This window comes from Onychomys torridus, chromosome 3 (genome assembly GCF_903995425.1).
Source record: "Onychomys torridus chromosome 3, mOncTor1.1, whole genome shotgun sequence".
NCBI classification, from domain to species: domain Eukaryota; kingdom Metazoa; phylum Chordata; class Mammalia; order Rodentia; family Cricetidae; genus Onychomys; species Onychomys torridus.
Genome location: NC_050445.1, coordinates 139762018 through 139785663, shown reverse-complemented (window position 1 = coordinate 139785663; position 23646 = coordinate 139762018). Strand labels below are relative to the sequence as shown.

The 23646-nt window shown below is 44.5% G+C and overlaps 1 protein-coding gene across 5 annotated transcripts in view; it reads right to left on the bottom strand.

Annotated features, from left to right (window-relative positions):
• Ano2 (anoctamin 2) overlaps nucleotides 1–23646 on the bottom strand; it is a 340730-nt gene that overhangs the window by 188086 nt on the left and 128998 nt on the right. For all 5 annotated transcript variants that reach the window (XM_036182061.1, XM_036182063.1, XM_036182064.1 and 2 more), the window contains one exon: nucleotides 22180–22244. In XM_036182061.1, the coding sequence (XP_036037954.1) occupies nucleotides 22180–22244 (65 nt within the window). The remainder of the gene's footprint in view (nucleotides 1–22179; nucleotides 22245–23646) is intronic.

The following is a 23646-nucleotide window of genomic DNA, read 5'->3' as shown; positions in this document are numbered from 1 at the left end:
AATTCATTCACATGGGAACATCAGACAAACCCAAACCAAGAGAGCGTCTATGAAGAAACCTTTATTCTTCACAAATGTCATTGTCACGCAAGGCAAAGAAAGGATCCCAGATTAAAGGAGAATGCTGCACAGCATGCCAGCTCAATGCTATGTGTCATCATAAACTGAATCTTGGATTGAAAAAAGTAAACTTTAATTCAAGATATTATTTGAGGAACTGAAATTTCAATGTGAACTATAGAATAGTTAATATTATACCATGGTTAAGTTCCTTGTTTTGAAAATACACTATAATGAAATTTCCTAAGCTTTAGAAACTACTCACTAAGGGATTCAGGAGTGCCCTGTTCTCTTACGCAGTTCAGCAGTAATATACCATATAATTCATATAGTATTAATATGCATGTGTTTTTATAGATTGACATATCAATGATATTCATATGTATCCAGAAGAGAAAATCTGATAAATTTGAGCAATTCATGAATCTGAATACTAATGTTGGAGAATTCTTTGTAATATTTTTTAGATATTTCTGTACGCTTGAATGGCTTCAAAACAAAGTAAAATAAAATAAGATAAACAGAAATGATTTCTTTCATGTTACAGAAGTGATGTCGACATGTGCTAACATTAAGCAGTAGTGATGTTTTATTTCCTAGGCTGGAAAAAACCCATGGAATGAAACAGCTTCCGTTAAGCACATCCAAGCTCTTAGCACACCCAGGCCTTCCAATGATCTCAGCAGAGACTCTAAGTGAACAAAGTGATAGTTGGAAATAATTATCTGAGCACAAAACAATTAGCACAATAACCACAGGGAGAAAGTTAATAGCCAGAGCCATGGTTGCAGGACAATCCTGCACTCGTAAATATACCAGCCACGAAACTCAGCCAAACCCACTCTCTGCCCTCAGGAACTGCAAGTCTTAAATCAAGATTACAAAGCAGGGCACGCAGTAGGCTGAGCATGTTGGGAAGGAGACTGAAAACAAGGCTAGAGTTGTCCTGCAAACAATTCTGCATGGAAGAGAAGGAGCCCTTGCGACTCTGGTGCTGGAATGGGTTATACAGGGAAGCCAGCAGGCATCCCTCCCCGGGTGTCTTTAAAAGAGTACACTGTCTAGGATCATGTTACAACACAGACTGTGAGAGCACTATCTTACTTCACTTGAGCTGTGGGCTGGAGGAGTGATCAAAAAGGCCCAGGGAAAAGGTGAGGCTGGGCAGTCTGCAAAAGAAGCACCCACTGAGAGCCTTCCTGCCCTGAGCTGTCAGCAATCAGACAAGGCTGGGTATGTAGTCAGCAGTAGAGTGCTTGCCTAGCATGAATAAGGGCCTGTGTTGTATGCCTGCATCCAAACAATATGGAATCAAGAAATAAAGAGGTTAAAAATGTGATTAAGTAACATGCTGAATGTCAGAAATGGGTTTTTATTCACAAAACAATGGCCCATTGACCAACATGATAAGTTATCATAATTCAAATGGAGTCTCAGGACACACTCCCTCCCTTGCTTACCAGTATCCATATAGGTTCTCATCCTTTGTCCTCAGGGATGGTGTTTCAGGCTTAAGTGACAGATAGCCCTGTGCCTATCTGAATCTCTGGATTCTGCTTCCCTGACAACTAGTTTTAAGTGTGACCAAGTGCTATGCTTAGAATTGAGATGTTTACCTGGAGTAAACTTTTAAGCATGGAGATGGTCGAGAATATAAGGAAACAGTACACTGGAATGTCCTGAGCAAGCTATACTACTTCTTCTCATACTTGCTAATAAGTGTTTAGTTATCAGCTGTCACTTATTCCAGGGACCAACAACATTCATTGTCTGCCAAAAAAGAATTATGGGCCCCTTTCTAGCTTCATAGCTTATCTCCACACTCACACTCACATACATACATACATACATACATACATACATACATACATACACACACATATGCATGCATATTAAAAGTTATGATCTGTATATGAGAGAAAGCATGCAATATTTTCTGAGTCTGATTAAGCTCTCTTAACATACTTTTATATCTACCCATTTTCCTGCAAATGTCATAATTTCATTTTTCTTTAGAGCTAAATAAAATTCAGTTGAATATCATGATCCACACATCTGTTGATGGATATATAGACTGATTCTGTTTTCTTGTTATTATCAATAGAGCAATAAACATGGGTGTGAAGTGTCTCTGTAGTACGATATGAGTCCTTTGTGTATATGCCCGGGAGAGGTATAGTTAGGTCACATAGTGGATATAGGTTAAGAAACTAGAAAAGCAACCATGGGAAGAGCAAAAAACAATGTTGAGGAAGAGAGAGGGCAAATGATAGACAATGAAACAAAGGTGGAAAGGAAGTAGCCAAGGGTGGGAAAGAAGGCAGAAGAAGAGAATCAACAAAACAAGCTTGTTTGAAGATGCCATAAATAATTAATTAATTGAATTGTACATGACAGAATTGGATCTTAAGTCAGGTTTGAACAGATGAATCAAATGTAATTCTGCATCAATACAGGGACAACTGTTGAGATGACCTGAAAGAAGGTCATCTGTGAATAAGTTCTAATTTGACTGTGGGCTAAAGATATAAAAAGTATGGTCTTGACTCTTTAAAGCCCATTGTTCTTGCTTTATGGGCTATAATACAGATGATCTTGACAAAAGTTCTGTGTACATGTGAGAATGAGGTATTTACTAGAGTTTGGATATGCTATTGCATTTGTGGCAATAAATTCATTAAAATTTTTATTCAAATCTACCATATCCCTGGTAATTTTGTGTTACATCTGTCACCAAGAAAGCTGCAATCATCAAATATAAATGAGTTGTCTGTTTCTCTGTCCTGTTTAGTCCAGTTTTGCCCCATCTATTTTGAAGACCTGTTGTTAAATACACATATATCAATCAGAGATGGGAGCTGGCTAAGTATATGAAGTACTGTGGTGCAAGCAAGATGACCTCAGTCGGGATCAGTAGCAACCACATAAGAGCCAGGTGTTATGGCCTATGTCTGTAACCCTAGAGCCAAGGGGGTGGAGGCAAGTAGATCCTAGGGGCTTGGTGTCCTGCCAGCCTAGCCAATGAGCACCATCTTCAGTGAGAGACCCTGTCTCAAAACAGTATGGTAGCAAGTGATAGAGAAAGAGGCTGAAGTCGATGTCTTGCCTACACATGTGCACTCATACTCATAAAACATCCATCTACCCACATATGCACACAAACACACACACACACACACACACACACACACACACACACACGCACACACGCACACACGCACACACACACACATTTAGGACTGCTGTATCCTCATGTTGAAATGACTTATCACTGCAAATATTGCTATTACTGATCCTATTCTTATAGTAAAAGTGATCTAGTGAGATGTTAAAATAACTTTATTTTGATTAGTATTCACATAGTATGTATGTATTTATTCTTTCATTTTTAATATATTTGTACCTTTACACTTAACGAGTTTTTTTAACAGGTAATATATAACTAGGTGACATTTCTATTAAATTTGACAGTTTCTACCTCTTAATTTTTATGTTTAAACCATTTATACTTAGTGTAATCATCATTATGGTTGAGTTTAAGACTGCTTTCTTGTATTTTTTATTTGTTTATAGCCAACAGAGAGCTAAACTTTTTCTTGTTTGTATGGATGGATATGAAAGTTAGTACATTAAGAGAGGTGAACCAGACTCAGAAATACAAATATTGCATGCTTTTTCTCATATACAGATTACAACTTTAAATATGCTTTTATGTATGTATGTATATAGGTATGTGTGTATGTATGTGGGTGTGAGTGTGGAGATAAGCTATGAAACTAAATAGGGGTCCAAAGGTTTTTCTGCCTTTTGTTTAATGTCAGCAAACAAACACACACACACACACACACACACACACACACACACACACACACAGAGAGAGAGAGAGAGAGAGAGAGAGAGAGAGAGAGAGAGAGAGAGAGATCTATATACTTATGGCAGAATTCTAGTTTTCTACTAGTAATCCCATCTTGGTCTGATGTGGAAATAGGAAATACATATTTTAAAAGGTTTCTTGATTCTGCTAGAGTTTGAACTCACTGCTTTAACCCAAAGATAATAACTTTAGGTGATATGGATATGTAAGATGTTAGATCAGATATAAGGCTAAAGTAGGTTTTAGGAGCTTTAGGAAAATAGAGAGCCTGTTCCAACCAAAAATATTCATATTTAATGATTATTTAAAATGTGTTTTGAACACTTGAAAATTTGTCTACCAGATATACTCTTCCCTGAGATCACTCAGTCAGTGATTACTATTAAAGGGATGGATACAACTGGGCTCTATGGAGGAATGATAGCTCAGAATAGCAATCCATAATTACCTACAATGGGTAGCCATGAATTCCTTATGTGCATGTAAGACAAGTGCATGCTTTAACAACAGAGAGCTTATGTTTAGCTATGCTGTACTCACTGCTGGCCCCTTCATCCCTCTCACACAAACACTTAACTCTCTTTGGGTAGTATTAATGGAATCTGTGTCTTCTACCACTGAATTTCACTTTGTTGGCTTTGGCTCATGAACTATCAGGAATGTTTTGACTACTGATCCTATCATATTTTGAAGGTGTCTCCTTTACTCACACTTGTATCAGTTGAAACATCTAGTAAACGTGAATGCTCATTCTCAGGTACACAGAGGTATTATGTAGACCCCATGCCACAGCCCCATGAAGGGTTCTGGCCAATCAGTGCTGCCTGTGTTCTTCGTAATCTCTTCCAGAGAATAAATGAAGCACAAACTAACAAGCTTAGCACTTAGAAAGCATTCCTACAAAATGCCAGGGTGACAATGTACTTGGAGTCTTCATGAGGAATTTGTGTAAACATCCTTCTTTCTTACTTCCATATGTGGCTGATGATGTTGGAAATGGAGAAGACAGTCCACTCTTGAACAAGGCTATGAGGCTACCATTCTGTTTGGCTTTTACTAAGAAGACCCATCTCTGGCATTAATTAGCTAGGTGGCCTTCGGCAATCGAGTTTTCTTTCCTGAGCCTTAATTTTCTCATTTAGACTTTCCCTCAATAGCCACCATCCTTCCCTGCTCTGTTCTTCTGCCTCCCACAATAGGGGTCAACCTATGCCTCCTGTGTGACATCTTTAAAAAAAAAATAGCTAGAGTAATTTTTTCCTCTCTGTCATCTAACTCTTCTAAAGTCTATCTTACTAAGGTTCTTGTTCAAACTCTTCTACATCACTGTAGTTAAGGAGCCAAACCTCATTATATAACCTGATTCCTACATCACAGCCACCCCACTCATGCATAGTCTTCATTCCAACCTCACTCAGCTACACAATCCCTTCAGTGGTTGTTTCTCCCTCCTGCCTGGACTCCTGCTGGTCTTCCTCTCTGGACTATCCAGGCCCTTCTCCTATGCTCAACGCAAACCAACTCCTTATTCAGGCTCATCTCAACCATCATGCATTCCAGGATGTCCGGCTGGGGGATTCGGAGGCGCTTGTTTGGTACCTTCTAGGATTCACCATGCATGTTCTCGATCAGCATTCTTTCTTTCCCTTCACCTTGACTGTAAGCTTCTGGAGGAGCAGGGTTTTTTGTTTTGTTTTGTTTTGCTACCACTGTCTGGGGTACCTCCTGGGGACTAATGTTGAATCACCAACTAAATCAAGTGCCAAGTGAGTCAATGAGTCAGTCACACCTTAGGCAGCTACCCACCTCCTCCCCACCAAAGGGGCAAACTGGGGCCCTCAGCACGACATCCTGAATGGACTTAGACACTTGGTTGGGCACTGCCTCAAAGCAAGAAACTAAATGTCAGAGACTCTCCTCTTGGGACTCCCCAACTAGATCCTCAACCCTCCTTCTCAAACCCTTCCCAAAGAAGCTCAAACCAAAAGGAAGAAAGACTACGATGTCATCTCTGCTTTCTCCCCTCACCAACTCACAACCATGGAGGAGCCACACCCCCAGATGTGCTGTCCTTGGTCCCTGGAACCCACAAAGTTAGGGAAGCCTCCTGGAAAGACATCAACTGGAAAAATCCATCCCTGCCCAGCCCTTTGCCAGGCTTCTCCCCTGCTGAGATTGCTCATTGCTTGAAGTCTACAACTCACCACTTGTTTACGTTCCTAACCCCAAGTTCAAGGGCATCTGCAATTTAATTTGAGCCATCAGTAGAGGAGGCTGTTTTCTGCTGGAGTTGGAAGAACATAAACAAACTTCCAGGCTGAACTCTGCTTGGCATTTCCTGCCCACTCTCATTCTGGTTCTGTAAATACCTCCAAGACTACCTCTAGCAGGTCCAGATGGTCACAACTTGTCCCTAAGACAGGGAAATATGGCTCAGAGTGGATGGGAAAAGTGCCTGGGATGGCCTGGTAGGGCACAGTGGGAGCCAAGAGTTATTAGAAGAGGAGGGAGAGTAAGAAAATTCAAGGAGGCTCAGAAGAGGCATGGAGGGAGATAAGTTCTTCATGCCCTGGAGGATGTGAAAGGGGCTAAGACTGGCTGGTGGAGAAGGAATTTATTAGACCTCTTTCAGGAGCTGTGCTCCAACTGAATGGTCAGCTGGGTCTCAACCGTTACTCACTAAAAGCTGAAAGAAACTGAACAGTGGGGGAGTGTGACCTAAGAGTCACTGGCATACAGTCTCTTCTGTCACTACGGTCCTTCTTTCCCAGAGCATCTTTGCCTACATGGAATTACCCAGACTGTCCTGCTCATGATGGGAACTCTGACGATACACAGCCAATACTGAGTAAAGAGAGCAATGAGGGAGAATGGAGAGAGCTCCAGACAGGGGACTTCAGACTAGATGACTTCCTTACTTCATGCCCCATGAGAAACCCACCTTGTATGCCGTCCATCCTCATTGCTCACTGGTATTTCTAAACTACACTGGGGATTGCTTTCACACTTCACAGACGGCTCACCTCAAATCACATTCATCGCTGTCTACCTGATGCACACCACTGGTTATTGTCACTGGATATAGAGATAAGAAGAGCCCTGGTTACTGTAAAGAGTCATCTCCCAAAGGAACAAGCCAGTCAGTCATCTTATTCTAATGTACACACACACACACACACACACACACACACACACACACACACACACACACCACTCCTACCTGGATACTCAAACTCAAAGCCATTTGGAGCAGAAATCTCCCGGCTGGGCCTCTGGGCCTTCCCAGAGAGTCAGCTGGTCTTCATACCAGGTCCCTACCATACAGCTGCCACCCACCCTGGAGGCCAGCAGCCCTAAGATGCCATGCAGACTTTTCCATTTGTCCAGAGCTTCTTAAGTGCCTCTGATATACACCATGTGTCCCCACAGAAAAATACACACTCACCAACTCTACATAACACTCCAGATGTGGTCAGAACTACAAAGACTGAAGAAAACAGAAATGGGGGTGTCTAGGAATGGTAGTAGGTTGAGGAATAGAAACCCAGGGCCTGTGTCAGGGGGGTCTTGTAGATAAGGGTGAGCCTAATGGATAAATTCCAGAACTAAGGTTCAGTCTCCTGGGTCCCAATCCCTGGATTTAACTTGGCTCCATGTGAGACCGGGGAACTTGTCACCTGCTTGACTCCAGGATTAAGACTCTATCTTTGCAGGACCATCAGAAACTAGCTCTGTAAAGTTCGCTATAAATCACCTCCATTGCCCTCGTTTTTTAGATGATGAAGGTAGAATCTAATTTAGCTTGTCTGAAAAATTGCTCCCCATTGACTCCACTCTATATTAAATCTAAACAGATTCTAGTGGCATTGGTGATAGAGTCCTTATTAGCCTCAGACATAACATGACACCCCCATCTCTTTGCTGTCTCAGGAGGGCTGAGGCTGTTTTGAAATAGAGTCTCATTATGTAGCCCAAGATAGCCTCAAAAATTCATAATCCTTGGGCCTCTCTCTTTCCAAAACGCAACAGGATTACAGGCGTATATCAACATACATGGTAACACCTCAGCTGCCAGATTTTTAATTCTCTGACAAGGTGAGAGGTTGGGTCTGGATGGTTTATAGTAATGCTCCCAGCCCCAGTATTTTGAGTTCCCATCCCTATGGCAACGTCACCTTAAGCAATCAGAATTGTTTCATTTTACTCCCAAGCCCCTGCATAGCCACAGCTGAATGTCACCAAATGCTCTCGCAACCAGCCTCCCATCACTTGCGTAGAGCTTCTTTGTGGTGTTATTTATGTATTTCATCAGCACATAAGTCCTCCCTGAAGACAGAACAAAGCAGATAGATAGAGCAGCCTGGTGTCATAATGCCTGTGATTTAGGGTAAGTGTCTTGCCTACCATGAGTTACTATTATCTTCATCTTCAAAAATGGGACAAGGTCCTAAGGTCATAGAGTTGTCATGAAGATTCAGTTGGAATGTGCAAACAAGGGTCTAGTGAATCTGACTCCAAGGGCTTAGAGTACAGGATTTGTTAGTGATGGTTGACAGACACTATCACTTACACAATCACCAGTGATGAACAGTGCTGGAACACAACCCAGGGGACAGTGGATTACTAGGAATGTAGAGAAAAGAGTGGCTGGCCCCAGCTGTCACATCAGGCTGCTCAAAAATATTCTCTGAAGGAGAGAGGACATTTAGGATAAGGCTCCCCTCCCCTCTGACCTTCCACCCCACCACTCTATCCTATTAGATATAAAAAACCATCACCCCAGTTCCTTTCTAGGGCCCCCTCCAAAAATATCCCAGATCTCTTAAAATAAGAACCAAGTTGGCAGTGTCTGTATGACCCACAGATGTGAATTTACATAATTCAAACCCATCAAAGATGGACCTATTTCCTTCCTTCAAGCCCCAAATCCTCAGCAAGCCCACAAGATCCTCCACTGCCCAGGCCCTGTTTCCCCTCTCACGGCCTCTCTGTAGGGCTAACCACCTTCTAGGTTTGCTCCACCTTGTACATGATGCTGACACCAGACTTAGGACTCAGATCCCATCTCTACTACTTCCAGGCTGTACTGGTGTAGAGTTAGCCAACCTCCTGTACTTCAACAGCCTCTTCTGTAAAGGAAAGCTAATGGCATCCTTCCCAGAGAAGAGCAAAGGTTTAGGACAGTGCCTGCTGCACCATAAGTCTCATTTAAGATACTTCTCTCCATTTTCCTCGTCTTTACCCAGCTCATCTATGTCTCTATCACATCTTAGTTTAAATATCACGTCCTCAGGAAGGCCATTTCCTACTAGATTGAATTACTTTGTATCTGTGTGGCCACTAAAAGTCCCTCTCCTCCTGTGAAGTGGCCCACACCACTCACCTTTAATAAGAGTGTGCTGTCTGTTCTCAGTGAGGTCAGAGGCCCCACAAACTCAACCAGGACTGCCTTTCCTAGACAGTCTGGGTTTGCACTCATTTTCTCTGAGTGGTGAACTGGAGCAGTGTTCAGTTACTATCAACTCCACTGAGAGTCATGCTTAGCCATGTGATCTGCCTTAGCCAATGAGAAATCAGTGATATGGTGATCATTGCATTTCTCCCTGGCTTTCCCCATACCTTTGTGGTTCTCTACAGGAAGAACATGCCCCAGTAGTTGCTGGTCTCTGCAAAACATGAAGATCTGTCAAGAACTACACAGTCTGAAGCCTGGAGTGAAGGCTCACTGACTCTCACTCTGAACAGAGACTCATGAGCAAATAATAAACCAATGCCTATTGTGATCTTGCTGACTTCGGGAGGTTTCATTAGGCAGCTTTTAATGTGACAATAGCTGCCCAAACCACTCAGTGTCTTTGTGCAGAGAATTTACTTTCTCACACACGTACCCTAGATTAGAAGACAATTGCTCTAATCACTTGAGGCAAGTACATACTTGTCTTGTCTGTCACTTAACCTCAGCCCATAACACACTGCCTGACCCAGATAGCACTCAATAAAGACACTGGATTGAACTGAACTGAACTGTATGGCCTCTCAGAGCTCTTTCCCACAACACTGGGTCTTCATACCAGCTGGGCAGTGAGCAGTCTGGGTGTGGGGTCTGACCCTCTCTTCTTTCACCTTGCTCCCCTAGAGGTGCTCCTGGTGTTTTGATCTGGCTGCTGGGTCACCAGAGGACTTGACTTAATCACTTAAGAAGCCAAACCCTTAGAGACAGGCTACTTCATCCAAATAGGACACGGTCCCCAGGACTGGACAAAAGTGGGAAGTAAGAGTGGTGGACAGTGTATCCCACTGAGGGTGGAGCAAGCGTGAAATGGTCAGATCCACAGCATGGGAATGCTGCCCGAGGTAGGAGGTGGGGTGTTCAATGTCTCAAGCAAGGCAAAGAAACATCCTTTGTCTGTGGCTGACTTGTATCTCTCTGTGGGCAGCTTGTCTTCCTGTCCCAGAGTTAAAGGCTGCACAGACCATCAATCCAAGATATTGCCACCATTTTTTCAGAAGGGCTAAGAGCTAGAAATTGTGCTGTTTGGACTACCATTCTCCACTTAAAAGCTAAGTGAATAGAGCAAAAACTCAGCCCTCTCTCTCCCCTTCCGCTCTCTGTGACTACATCCAGCTGAATATAGATCCAGTGGATGAACCAGTGAAGGCAACAGCTCAGAGCCCAAGGGTCTCCTGAAGCCCTTCTCCAGGCTGAGTCCCACATCCCTTTCTGATCTGCACCAAGGATGTACCAGCGGCAGACAGCAATCCCTGGCAGCCACTCAACTGTCAACATTTTTGAATACCTTTAGATAATCTCAAGAAGTTACTAGGGGACAACATTCTCCTGGGCAAGAAACATGAAGATTTTTTTCTTATATTCTATTGGCTTTTGGGGGTCTGTGACTTCCAAACTCACAAACTGCTGTGGTTTTCCATTTCTAAAATGGAGGCAAGTGTCTGTACAGAAAGCCTGGGTGTGCCAGGCTAATTAAATTTAGCTATCTTGTGGTTGTTGTTGTAACGTGTATTCTGCCTGTGTTAGTCAATGTGTTAAGATGGTTTCTGTTGATGTTGGTTACATACCCATGTGGTGTGGGTGGAGAACTTCACTCTGGGGAGTATCATTAGCAGAAGTGGGGAGCTCAGGGGTTCCAGAGACACATGGCAAAACAGTGGCTCCAGGGATCAAACAGTTGGGCCGTGTCCATGGTAACGCATCTTGATGCCAGTCCCTCATTTCTCCCAGGGCAAGATCAGTCCCTCGGATCTACCTGAGATCCTTCCCTGACTCCCACAGACAGAATTACAGTTGCCTTCACATGGCCCAGTGGTCTTCAAGGACAGTGATGCCACTCTTAGGGGGAGAAATGCCTGTGTGCTTAGGAAGGCCAGCCCAAGATTCCCCAGGAGAGAAAGGAAGTGAAGGAAGGAACCTCCACAGACCTCCCATCCTTACCTGGAGGCTAGGAGGAAAGCGAACCCTGAAACCTGCCAGCAACCCTCTGCTCTGCCACCTCCCCAGATTCCAGAGACGCTACTTGAAAGCATCTCTGGGCTATCCGTTGTCATGGTCCCTGGTCCCTCTGAGATCTCGCCCTCTTTTTCCATGCTGTCTTCTATCTCTCCTCTCAGCCCCCATGATTTCACCTGACCTTTCTGCCTGGGCCGACTGTTGAGTCTTGTTTTTCAATATCCAAGCCTATGTTAGCCCCCAAATTGCAAACCTTCCCAATGATGGTTTTTCTCCTGTCAGACTTACATGTAATATCTAAAACTTACCTACATGACTTCTCTATCAGCTCTCGAAAGGCCAGTGTCTAAGCCCTTCAAAACCTCCCACCACCTTGCCCATACATATTTGGTGGGGTTTATAGTTCTGTGACCTGTATCAGAAGCTCTCTTAAGACCTTGTATCTCATTATCATATTTCAAGATCTCCATCTCCCCTCCTCTTGGAGGCTTCAGCACTCAGACTGAAGTTCTACATCCAGCAGATGCTGGATGCAGGTACTGACTCTTGCCTTGTTAACAGGCTCTGGACTGTTTTAAGATGCATCTTTAATGGATTATGCTTCTTGTGGCCCTCCCTACACACCCAAAGCAAGTGAAAGGGGTAAGGCACAGTTCTTCACAGTCAAGGTACCCTATTACATCACACTCTGAGGCCCCTGGAGCTACAGTAGCATCAAGTTACTTTGACTGAATAGCAAAGTCATTTCCACCAAGTAGGGACCCTCCCTCATTCCCACACATTGCAGGAGCCTGGCTCCATTTGGGACCATGGAAGCATCTTAAGATTGTACACAGTGCTAATTGGCTTGGGGCTCTGACTGCTGCAGCTGCAATCAAGACAATACAGCAGATGAGAGACTAGAGGAGAAGCCACTCTCTTGGCCAAGGAGGGAATTGACAGCTGACAACCTGACCGCATGGAAGCCATCAGAATAAAAGACGATAAAACATAGAAATGAACAATGAACAACCTCAGCATGAGCCCTGGGGGGCACATGATCCTTGCTGAGCTCAAAGGGGAATGTGTGCAAAGACAGCCCCTCTTGAAGCAGAGCTGGACAGTAGTCAACATGCTGTGTTTGTAAATAGAATACACCGTGGTTTTCCTGAGGAAATTGACAACTGAAGGGATTGACACAAGGTCGCTGGGGACCCAGCTAGCTTAACATCAGCTGGTTGAAGCTCTGTAGCACTTCCCACCACACAGCACAAGGAAAGAACAAGTCATACTGATTTGGATCAGATTCCAAACAAGCTTTCTCTGTGGCTTTGGGAAGCCCTTACCTCACCAAGGTCATTGTACTCATTACAAAAGAGGCAGTAATGCCCACTGGGCAAGGCTGCTGTGGGGCACAGAGATCACACATGTTAAGTGCATATAAAGAACCACATGGAAGTCTACTGCTTCAGGGAGTATTGTAATCCCTCCTCGGGGACAGATAAGTGATAGGTCCATTCAAACAGATCTGGAGCTATCACTGCTGTATTTGGACACTATCTCATCTAAATTCCTCACGGTCAGACTGTGGGAGGCAGGACAAGTGCTGTGAGGAAATCGCAGCTGGAGAGAGGATGGGCTGCCCAAATATTACACAGGTTGAAGAAAAGCTTGAGTCAAAATAGTGTTTTCATTCTCTCCCCTCTGTTTCCAGACTGAAGGAAATCCAGGGGTGGGACCTTGAGGGTCTGATGAGAGGTACAGGTCACTCTATCCATCTCCCAATTTTATAAACAGCAGCCTCACTCCTTCCCCTTATTCCTCTTAGAGTAGGGAGTTGTTAAGTCTGTATCCTAGAGATGCTTCTCCAAGACTCTGGTCTCAGTACTTTGTCTCCCATTTAACACTTGCAGCCTGGTAGTTTTCCTTGGGTGTACCAGCCTAAGTGGGACATGTGACATGCTAAGTCACCCAGTCAAGTGACCATAACTTGGTCTCTAAATTGTTTGATGAGAATGTCAGGAATCACTGGTGCTTCAAAACAAAGAATTCCAGTTGCCTCTAACAGTCTTTGCTCACAGCCCTAAGCCCATCACCAAGGAGGACTATTTCACTATTCCAGGAGTCAGTTCTGCCGGATAGTTTCCATATGCTGTCTTCATACAGCCTCCCAGCTACTTTTTCTAAGTTTTCTCCAGCCCTCTGCCGCTTATATCTCCCAGAAAAGCCCAGAAGCTATCTACAAGCCTGGAGATTTCCCTTTGAACTTGGGTTCCTTGGGAGTAGGGGCCATACTTAGTCTCCATAGCCACTCACAATGTCTGACTACACAGCATGTGTGTTGAATTGGCCACTCCAGGGGACAGTGGGTAAGGCTCTATCTCTGAGGTTCCCAGGTCCTGAGCCCTGAGAGGAAGCATCATGCTGGGGCTTTAGAAGAGTCATGATCATAGATGGAAATGTGGCAAGGCCTCGGGGTGTTTGTTACTGTTTTTTTTTTACGGAGAAAAGAAAGCTTAGGTTCATGAAAACTGATAAAGAGACAGTGGCTATTTTCAAATACATAAAGGTTTGACCTACATGATAAGAGTGTGTTACTTTTCTACCACTGCAAAGTATGTGAGAGAGTCAAGAAGAAGAAAGGTCTGTTTTGGTTCAAGGTTTCCAAGGTTTCAGTCTGTGGTTGGTTGGTTCTGCCATTCTAGGTTTTGGTAGTTTTGTACACCATTAAAGGAATACATGACAAAGGAAACTTTACCTCATAGCAGCCAGGAATCAAAGAAACATGAAGAGACCAGGATCTCAAAATCCCTTTCGGGATCATGTCTTTTGGGGGCCACCCATTCTCACTTAGGATATGACTACCCTAAACTAGGCCCTAAGCCAACTCTTATATGTTCTACCTCTTTCTGACAGTACCATGGCATGGGATAAACTAACTCTATTTTGCATTCTGAAATGGGCAATGAGCCTTTGGGAGATAAGAATAGGATACTACAGTATGGAACTACACTGCAAAGGCCCATGTTGTTATTGGGAATTTGTGAGACCTGTGGGGAGAAGTGTTCCTTCCTATTGGGAGGAAGTCAGGTCTTAGGGGGAATGACATTTGAAGGGAATATTGGGACTCTAGACCCTTCCTGGCTGTTTCTTAGCCACCACAGGTGAACAGGCCTCCTCTGCCACATCCTCTCTACAATGTGTGTACATAAGCCCACATTAAGTCCAAGCAACCGTGGAGAGAAAGTTCTGAAACTGTGAGCCACATAAACATTTCCTATTTTTAAGTTGACTATCTCAGGTATTTTGTCACAGTGATGGAAAGCTGCCTAACAAGAAGGTATTCTTAGTATATACAGAAAGCAGAACCAGAACCAAAAGAGGGGATGTTGCAGAGTTCTGGTTTTCTTTCCACAGACTTTCTGGTGCATAGAAACCTCAAGTAGAGACACACACTGCCTGGGGCTAGGTACTCCTTAATAGAAAGAGAAGAGAAAGGAGAAGCCATCCTCACCGCCTTTACCATGCATTTGCTAGATGCTGCTGCAAACAGAACTCTTTGTTCCTTCCTTCTGTGGACAAGCACTAAAGTGACAAAGGCCTGTCAGCTCTGTACCACTTCTAGGATGTCATGATTTGTCCAGGGATTCTAATGCATACCAAGGCCGAGGAGGCACAAAACTAGTCTGCTATATTTGTTCCAGATAATATCAGCTAGTTCCCCAGAGAAATAAGAGTAGACATGAGTTCCAAGGGCAAGGAGCTGGTGATCCAGAAGGCTCCTTCTCTATCTCTACTCAGGAAATTCTGGGTCAAAATGGGAAACGTAAGTAGCCTATTGGTACCGTAGAACTCAACATCTATCTACCACATGATTGATGCTACTAGAAGTGTCAAAGTTTGATCCAAAACAGGAGCCACCATCTATGCACAGCTACTGTGAAGCAAGGGACTCTGTCCTCAGAAGTCTTAAGTTGCAGCTTTGCACAGAAGCTGAGAACGTCAGACCCTAACTCTTGTGCCCATGGGTCAGCCACCAGACCAGCAGCAGCCTTCCCTCTGAAAGGGTCCAAACTGGAACCAGCTGGTGCTCCATGGAGGAAGGGAGAGAAAGCAGACTGCAATGGAGCCTTTTCCTGGTTGAATTTAGCCAGCACCTTGACCTACCAGACAGACCAGAATGTACAGCTGGAACCCTTCTCGCCCTTTGTGGCTGTGTTACTGCACCCATCAGCTGCTCACTTTCCTCTGCCTCCTCCTCTCTTACACCCTCCATGATGAGTCTCTGTATAATTTTCTCCAGAATTATCAAGCACTATGTCCTCCTAGGTGCAAGGTGTTTCCCAGTTAAATATGGCCTCCTTGTGCTCAGACCCATACAAAGGCTATGGTGCTTGATACTATCTTTCCTTAGTCTCCTCTTATGGAACCAGCTTTTCCTTCCTCCCAACCCTGGGCTTCCTGTTGACTCACAGGGATGAGAAAGGGACAAGAGACAGGTAGACACAGAATTCTAAGAGATGAGGTCTGTATGTCAATCATGTGAGCTACCCATCCTCAATTGAGAGTGACAATGGACCCAGCTTTCTGTCAGTGCTGTGGGATGTCATTCTGTATGCTGTGAATATGTGTTGCTCTGATTGGTTGATAAATAAAATGCTGATCAGCCAGTAGCCAGGCAGAAAGTACAGGCAGGGCAAGCAGACGAGGAGAATTCTGGAAAGAGGAAGGGCTGAATCAGGAGTCACCAGCCAAACACAGAGGAAGCAAGATGACAAGGCAGAACTGAAAGAAGGTACCAAGCCACATGGCTAAACATAAATAAGAATTATGTGTTAATTTAAGTGTAAGAGCTAGTCAGTAATAAGCCTGAGCTAATGTCTGAACAGTTATAATTAATATAAGCTTTGAGTGATTATTTTATAAGCAGGCCATGGGACTGTGGGGGCCTGGTGGGACTGGAGAAATAATCTGACTACATTCTTCCCAGAACCCCACAGCTCAATTGTCTTGGAACCACAGGCCCATTTCTATGTCTTTATCTAGTCCTAGGTCTGCTGTTTGGGTTTGGATATTTAAATGGTTTGATAACTTAGAATACTGCTGACATGAGACATGATTGCTCCTGGCAGCCCTGATCTGATCCTGAGAGAATGTTGGGCTTCTGACACATTTCCGTTTGGAAGTTTGTCTTCTTTTGGCACAAAATGGCCTACTGGGTAAAGAACTGCCCTTGTCTCAACTGCTGACAGTACAAATATTGTCCCTTCTGAGTGAGCAGGACACAAGGAAAAGCGGCTACTAAACTCTTCCAAGAAAGGGTAAGATGGTCTTTCAAAATACCTACTTCTGAAAATGACCTGTCAGATACTTGAGGCCTGTAGCCAATTTGAATGCACCAACAATGCTGAGAAACATTAGGTGACTGTCCAGGCTGCCAGCTGTCTCTGTCTATTCTCACAAGACTCCCAAAAGTTGCTTGCATCCTTCTCCCATTTCTCAGGTGTTATATTCTTTCTCGGGTCTTTGATGAGATTGAAGACTAACAGTTATAGTTACAATCTTCTTGTATCTTAGCTAGAACATATTAAGTATTAGATTCAGGTTCTTCAGGATAGGACACCTTTTGGAATGATCTCTGTGTGCCATTTACCTATGCTCCAGACTTCTCTGGATTTTAGTATGTGTTTCTTGTTTGATGTTATTCTTGTTGGTTGTAGTTCCATTTTTGTTTATGTTATTACCCTTTGCTTTTCCTGGACAATACTTGATAATCATTCTTATTGTACATAGTTTGCATTAAGATTAGAAACTTGTTGTTTAGACAAAAAGGGGAAATGTAGTGGTATTTGCTCCACCCATGATCTTGGGCTATAAGGCCCAAAGGAGGCTGTGCTTCCTGCCATTGTATGTGAGCTCTGATAAGGAGCTAGAGAAGGGTCTTGCCTGTGAGATGGATTTGCTCCTGGTCAGATCAGAAGATGACTTCTGCTGTCTACTCTATTCTGTAATCGTGAGTGTATTTCCTCAATTTATATCTTAATAAATTCTGTTACCCATTTAATAGATTCACATGGATTGATCTTAATATGTTAGTGTGATTTTCAGCCGTAATTTCAAGCTAAACAATGTATTCTCATATGGGACAGTGCAGGCTTGCAATAAAGATACCAGTCCTTCAGAAACCAACAACCCTGATCCAGTGCCCACCTCTTCCAGGAAGTCTTCCCCTGTTCTTCTAGGAGCACTTACCCTCCCCATGCTGCCCATACTATTAAGTATATTTGCTATTATGGTCTTGATAGGCCTCACTTCATCCCATCTTGCACATCCATCTCCCTATAGAATGGCTAGATCCTGAAAGCCGTGGGCTGTACTTTAATCGTTACACCTTCCCGTAAGGCTGAGCAAAGACACTGGTTCATTCTAAGCATCAGTAAATGTGTATTGCATTAAGATGCATGACCTTTCTAAAACCCAGGTCAGAGTCAAAGAGAAGGCAGCAGGGCTCAGGAAACAATTAATCGTGATCTGCTCAACATTTTGCTCTGTAGTTTCTCCTTCAAACCAGCTGTGGCCTTCCCCAATGTGGCCTGCCCTGCCAGGAAAAAGGATGGAGCCAGTCCTGTCTCCTTCTTGGAGGGAAATTTTATTATTATTTTTTATTTGTGTGTGTGCATGGTGGAGATTGGGAGGTGCCACAGTATACATGTGCAGGTCAGAGGACAATTTTTGTGAAGTTGGCTCTCTCTTTCTACCTGTATGTGAGTTCCAGGGACTGAACTTGGGTTGCCAGATTTGCAAGGCAGGCCCCTTTTATCTGTTGATCCATCCTGCCAGCCCCTCTGGGAGGAAGTTGAATGGGTTACATTTCAGAGAGGAAAATTGAGGCACAAATATGGAGGACAGATCAGATTGCACAGTCTGCTGTGGAAAGTCCCTTAGAACACAAGACAAGGACAATGACTGAGCCTGGAAGTAGAAGGTGGGAAAGTCCATTCCTATGAGCCAGGCTTCTGCCAGGTCACAGCGCAGGGCTAGAGCTATGGATGACAAATTGTGAGCTATGTAGTAAAATTGGGGAACATGGCCACCCCAAGTCTCTGGATATTGTTCCTCCATAGACAGTATGTTGAGATCACTATGAAAACCATTCCATATCTCGATGCTTCATTCCTGACTCTGATTTTAGCTGTAGGAAGCCTCACCCATGAGGACATTGTTCCTGGAAGTGGGAAAGAGAAAGGGCTGTCTCCTCTCTCCAGGCTGCAGTAGGGGACGTGGCTGTTGAGCATAGTGAATGCCCTCTTTTCATCATCCCTTTTCATCATCCCTCCATGAGCACCTCCACCCAAGTCAACAGGTTACAATCTCTGAGCTTAGCACTTCTAGAACCTTCTCTTCCTCATGTTGTCAAAGCTAGGCAATAGCAGACACACACACACACACACACACACACACACACACACACACACTGAATGTATACATGTGCATATATATACCTATGAGACATCAATTTCAGCCTAGTACAGCTAAGAGCAGAATCTAATTCAGACGATATTTAAAGGCTAATGCTTTGCCTGAGACATATCAAAGTCTCAAGATGAAGAAAATCAGCCCATGAGCACACATCAGTTCTTGTGAAAACCTAAATCTTCTCTTTGATTGGTTATTGGCTTAGACCTGTTCAAATACAAAAGGCCTCAGGTCTCCCAATCACCCTAGAAAATGAAGGCTGTCTCCCTGCTAAGTCAGCACAGCTTGACCCAGAGCAGTAAAGGCAGAAGCCTACTCCTCCATGAAGATCCTCTTATCCCCTAAGGGGGCACAGGAGCCATTTGTTCCATCTCAGACCTCACCCCTCTATAATATTCTTGATCATGAACTGTTTCTGCTAAGGCACACTGGCTGCTAGTTAAAAAATTTCCAGAGAGATCTTCTGGGTTGAGTTGCACCCATGCACCTGAGTCCCTGCCAGATCCCTGCCTAGGAAATATTCCAGAAAATTCTTGTAGGTGTGCACATTTATGCAAGGCCTTCTAGCCCCAAGGATTCCAGGACAAAGGTAGGCTCCAGCAGGGAGATCCCTACTGGGCTGGAGAGACCATCCATGGTCTCATAGTGCAGCCTGCTGGGCACCAGTGATGTACAGTTCATAGAGGCAGAGTGAAGGGTATCTGTGTAAGAATGGGCATGCATGCTGCCTCCCCTCTATGATATTCGATTTCCTTTAAGGGACCCCAAGCCTTGAGATTAGACTTCAAGGCCTTTAATGGTAAAAGACAACAAGCCCCCAGTCTTTCAACAGGCAGCACAAGTGCACACACAAGTGTTCTGGAGTGTGCCAAGCCAGTGTATAAGCTTTCTATTTTCATCTATCTTTCAAGCCAGGCTCCATGAGTGTACCTTCCTCATGAGGCAAGAAAGGGGAACACCATACATTAGTAAATAGCAACCACACAAAACTGCCCCAGCATGGAACCCATGGTGGTTCAGAGTGGGGAGCCACCAGCTTAGTCTCTAGGTGCCAAGTGGGTCTTTATGGCTAGTAGCCGAAGAGATGAAAGATGAGAAGCAGGAGAGAGAAATCATGCTAAATAGGTACCTTTAAGATTAACAAAGGGGAAGCTGGGTGTGGCGGCTCACACCTTTAATCCCAGCACTCAGGAGGCAGAGGCAGGGGGATCTCTGAGTTCCAGACCAGCCTGGTCTACAGAGAGAGCTCCAGGACAGTCAGGGCTACATAGAGAAACGCTGTCTTGAAAAACCAAAAAAGAAGAAGGAAAGGAGAAAAACAGCAGATTGGCAGGGATAACAGAAGTCCTGGAGCTTCGTGGTAGTCTCAAACCGAAGCAGAGGCCTTTGAGAATCAGATAAATGAAGACTCCTTTGAGAAGAGGGTGTGGCGTGGAGGGGTCTTTGTGGAGTTCACAGAGGGAAAGGGCTGCTTCCCACATGTTTCAAAACCTTAGCTTTCTCTGTGTGAGCTCTCTGAGTACCTGCTTGTGGCTCCTAGAGAGCCTGCCCCTTCCCTCTCCCAGACACCTTCCTTCCCTGATGCCAACTCTTCGTTTTCCAGCATTTCCCTGAGATGCGAACTCCTCAGGCCACAGGCTAGGCAGCTGCCTGCCCACTCCCCCCATGAACTACAGAGTGTTTATCTGACCTTCTCAGCACCTCCAGGCTCAGCCTTCCTCCCGTTCCCGCCAAGGCTGTCTGTCCGGAGGACAGTCTCCAACTCTGCTCCAGTTCCCAGTGCCCAGTCTAGACAGAGCTGAGCTCTCCAAATCTGGCGGCCCTGGAACAGGGCTCTGCCCCAAAGGTGATTTTTGCCCTGCAGATGAGGCTGTTGTGGTAGCCAAACCTCAGTACACACTGGAGTCATTTCCCATTTAACTGGCAGGCAAATCACCTGAAGCCTCTGGGGGAAAGACGGGGCTTTCTGGAAGGGAGAATTTTTGTTTTTCACTCCTACTTTTAAAAACAAATGGGTAGTCAGACAAAACAGGCGACAGAGGTGGGTGGCCACTTGAGATGCCAAGAGAAAGAGATCAAAGCCTGCTCTGAATGGAAGAAGCAGACTTGGTATGGCCCCAGGAACAGTCTAGGTGGCCCATGCTATGAAAAGGCAGCCAGGAAACAGAGCTGCTGGGTGATGAGTCTCGGTCATAGCACCCCCACCCCTGCTCCCAGGCCCAGGCATTTCAGTTAACGATTCATCTGGAAGGAACACCTGCTTCTCCCAGTTCCTTGGGAGGGATCACACACGGCAGTGCCAGGAGGTGAACCTGCCCAAACTCTGGCCCCATGCTGCTTTCTTTCTCCTCAGGCTGGAATTCCTCCCATGGGCTCAATCCTTTTGGCAGCTGCCCCTTCCCCAAACCAGGGCAGTGGACCAGGAACACTCTCTGTGTCTGCAAGCTTGATAAGTAGATCATTAACACCACAAGTACACACGTGATAGGGAGGCCATTATGTCAGTCTGTAAGTTGAAGCCTTCCATCTTTTCTAAATGACTGCCTTCTACCAGGTTAGCTCATAGATCCCTCAGTTCAGCCTCTCAGAATCTTGAAAGCCAAGGAGGGGAAAAAATGTCTCAAAGAAATAGTAGCTTTGGTCCTCCAATGCTGCCTCTTGACATTCTATCCTGGAAGAAGGCTGACAGTGTACACCAAGTTTCTAGACTCTGGACTAGAAATCTAGAATCTGGAGTCTTTAACCATTTTAAGCTAGCCAGACTCACTGCATTCTAGTAAGTTCTTTAAAGGGTCCTTCATTGATGTTTTATAGAAGCTTGGGAAATTTCCAAGGTGTCAAATGAAGAGAGGGATTTCCAGACCCAGGCTTCCTATAGTTAGAAAAGCTGTGGCTAGTCCTCAGTCTCTTCCAAGCCCATCAATTGGTCCCTTGTGTGATTTGTCAGCTCTTTCCTCCCCCTGCACAGCATTGTAGCTGCTTGGGTACCACCAAGGTTCTAGTCTATCCCAGGCCTTCCCTTGAGAAAGAACAAGAGAGACCATTCTCTGTTATTCCCAAAGAAGTGGTGGAGAAATTGAGAGCGTGATGTTCACCTAATGATGGAAGTCTTAGAACATCAGCCTGTACCATCTTCTTCCCCTTCCATCCTCCAGCATATCCCAGCACTACTCCCCCAACCAAAGGCACCAGAGCAAAGGCACACAACCTGGAAGAGCAAGTCCCTCTACTTAAACAGAAGACTGCCAGGGGCCAAGACGGTGGACAGTGTATTGGTTAGGATTTGCATCTTAAGCAGTCCCAAAAAGTTCCCTCCCACACTCACCTGATGAGGTCAATGGGTTGAAATTTATAAAACACTCCATAGCGTGCCCATTCCTGATACAGCAGCTAAGCAAGAAAAAACAAAGGAAGACAGATTAGCAGTGAAGTGGGCGACTGCTCATCTCATTTTGTTCAATGTAAAGTCAAATTTTATTCCCAAGGCCTAGCTTCTAGAAGTCTCATGAGTTGTCCACATAGATATATCCAAAGGCAGAAAGCTACAGAAACTGTCTTCTCCTTCCCCAAATAATAGAAATAACCTACACACACCTAGAAACACTCAGTACCTAATAAGCATCACCCTTATCCCAGAATGAGTCCTGACACTCATTGTTCACCCACTTAACCAGTATTCACTGAATGTTGCCTATATTCGAGGCACTGTCCAGACCCTAGATGCTGCAATAAACCCATTAAAATCACTGTTGCCATGATGCTTGTACCTGATGTGGTCAGACAACTATAAATATATAAGATTCATAAATGCCATTAAAATTAATCAAGATGTGGATGACATAATATGGGATGGGGGCAGGATGCTGTTTTAGGTGGGATGGGTAGAGAGAGAGTACCTCTTTGAAGAGGTAACATCAAGTGTGGAGAACACCCACTCTCCCTGTGCAGTCTCTGAGGTATCTATGGACTAGCCTGGGATAGGGACAGAGGAAACACCGGGAGACTGATAGGAGGTGACTTACAGAAGGTACCAGATGCAGTGCTAAAGGCTATGATGAAAGCTCTGGATTTTGAAGGAAAACCCTGGGAGACTTGCTGCTGAGGGGAGAAACAGACTAACTTAGACTGCAGAAGGTTCTTTCTGGTTATTACATGGAGAAAAGACTGAAGAGCAGGGAAACGCGGGGCTATCGTTGGGATGGTCCAGGGGAGAGATGATGCCTATACTCATGTGTGTGATGAGAGATATATGACTTTGCTTATTGATTTGTGACTGAGTTAGATGCGGGGTGGGGGATGAGAACTTGGCCTGAGCACTTGAGTAACCATGATGCGTTTACTGAAATGGGAGGACTGTAGAAAGAACAGAGTTATAGAGATAGAAACAAGAGTTTACTTTAGGATGTGTTAATTTGAGACGCTTTTTGGGTATCCTCAGGGATGTTAAATAAGCAGCCAGGTATAGATATCTGAGTGTAAAGGACAGTCCAGGCTGGGGAAGCAAATGTGTTAGTTATTAGAAAAAGAGATATGCCACCAAGTCATCGCACTGCCAAAGAATAAAAACTAAGTACAGACCCAGACACCATCAGGGTTAAAGGACCAGGGGATGGTGAAGAAACAGAAGAGTCTGAAGGATCAGGAAGTTGTGAGGAAGAGGAGCACAGAGTGTAGCTAAGAGAAGAAAGGTTCTAATGGGTCAGATGAACGGAAAAGTGGCCATTGAAGTCTGGAACTTGCGGTCACTAACTACCTTCACATGAGAGGTTTCAAGGTAGGAAGAACCAAATCT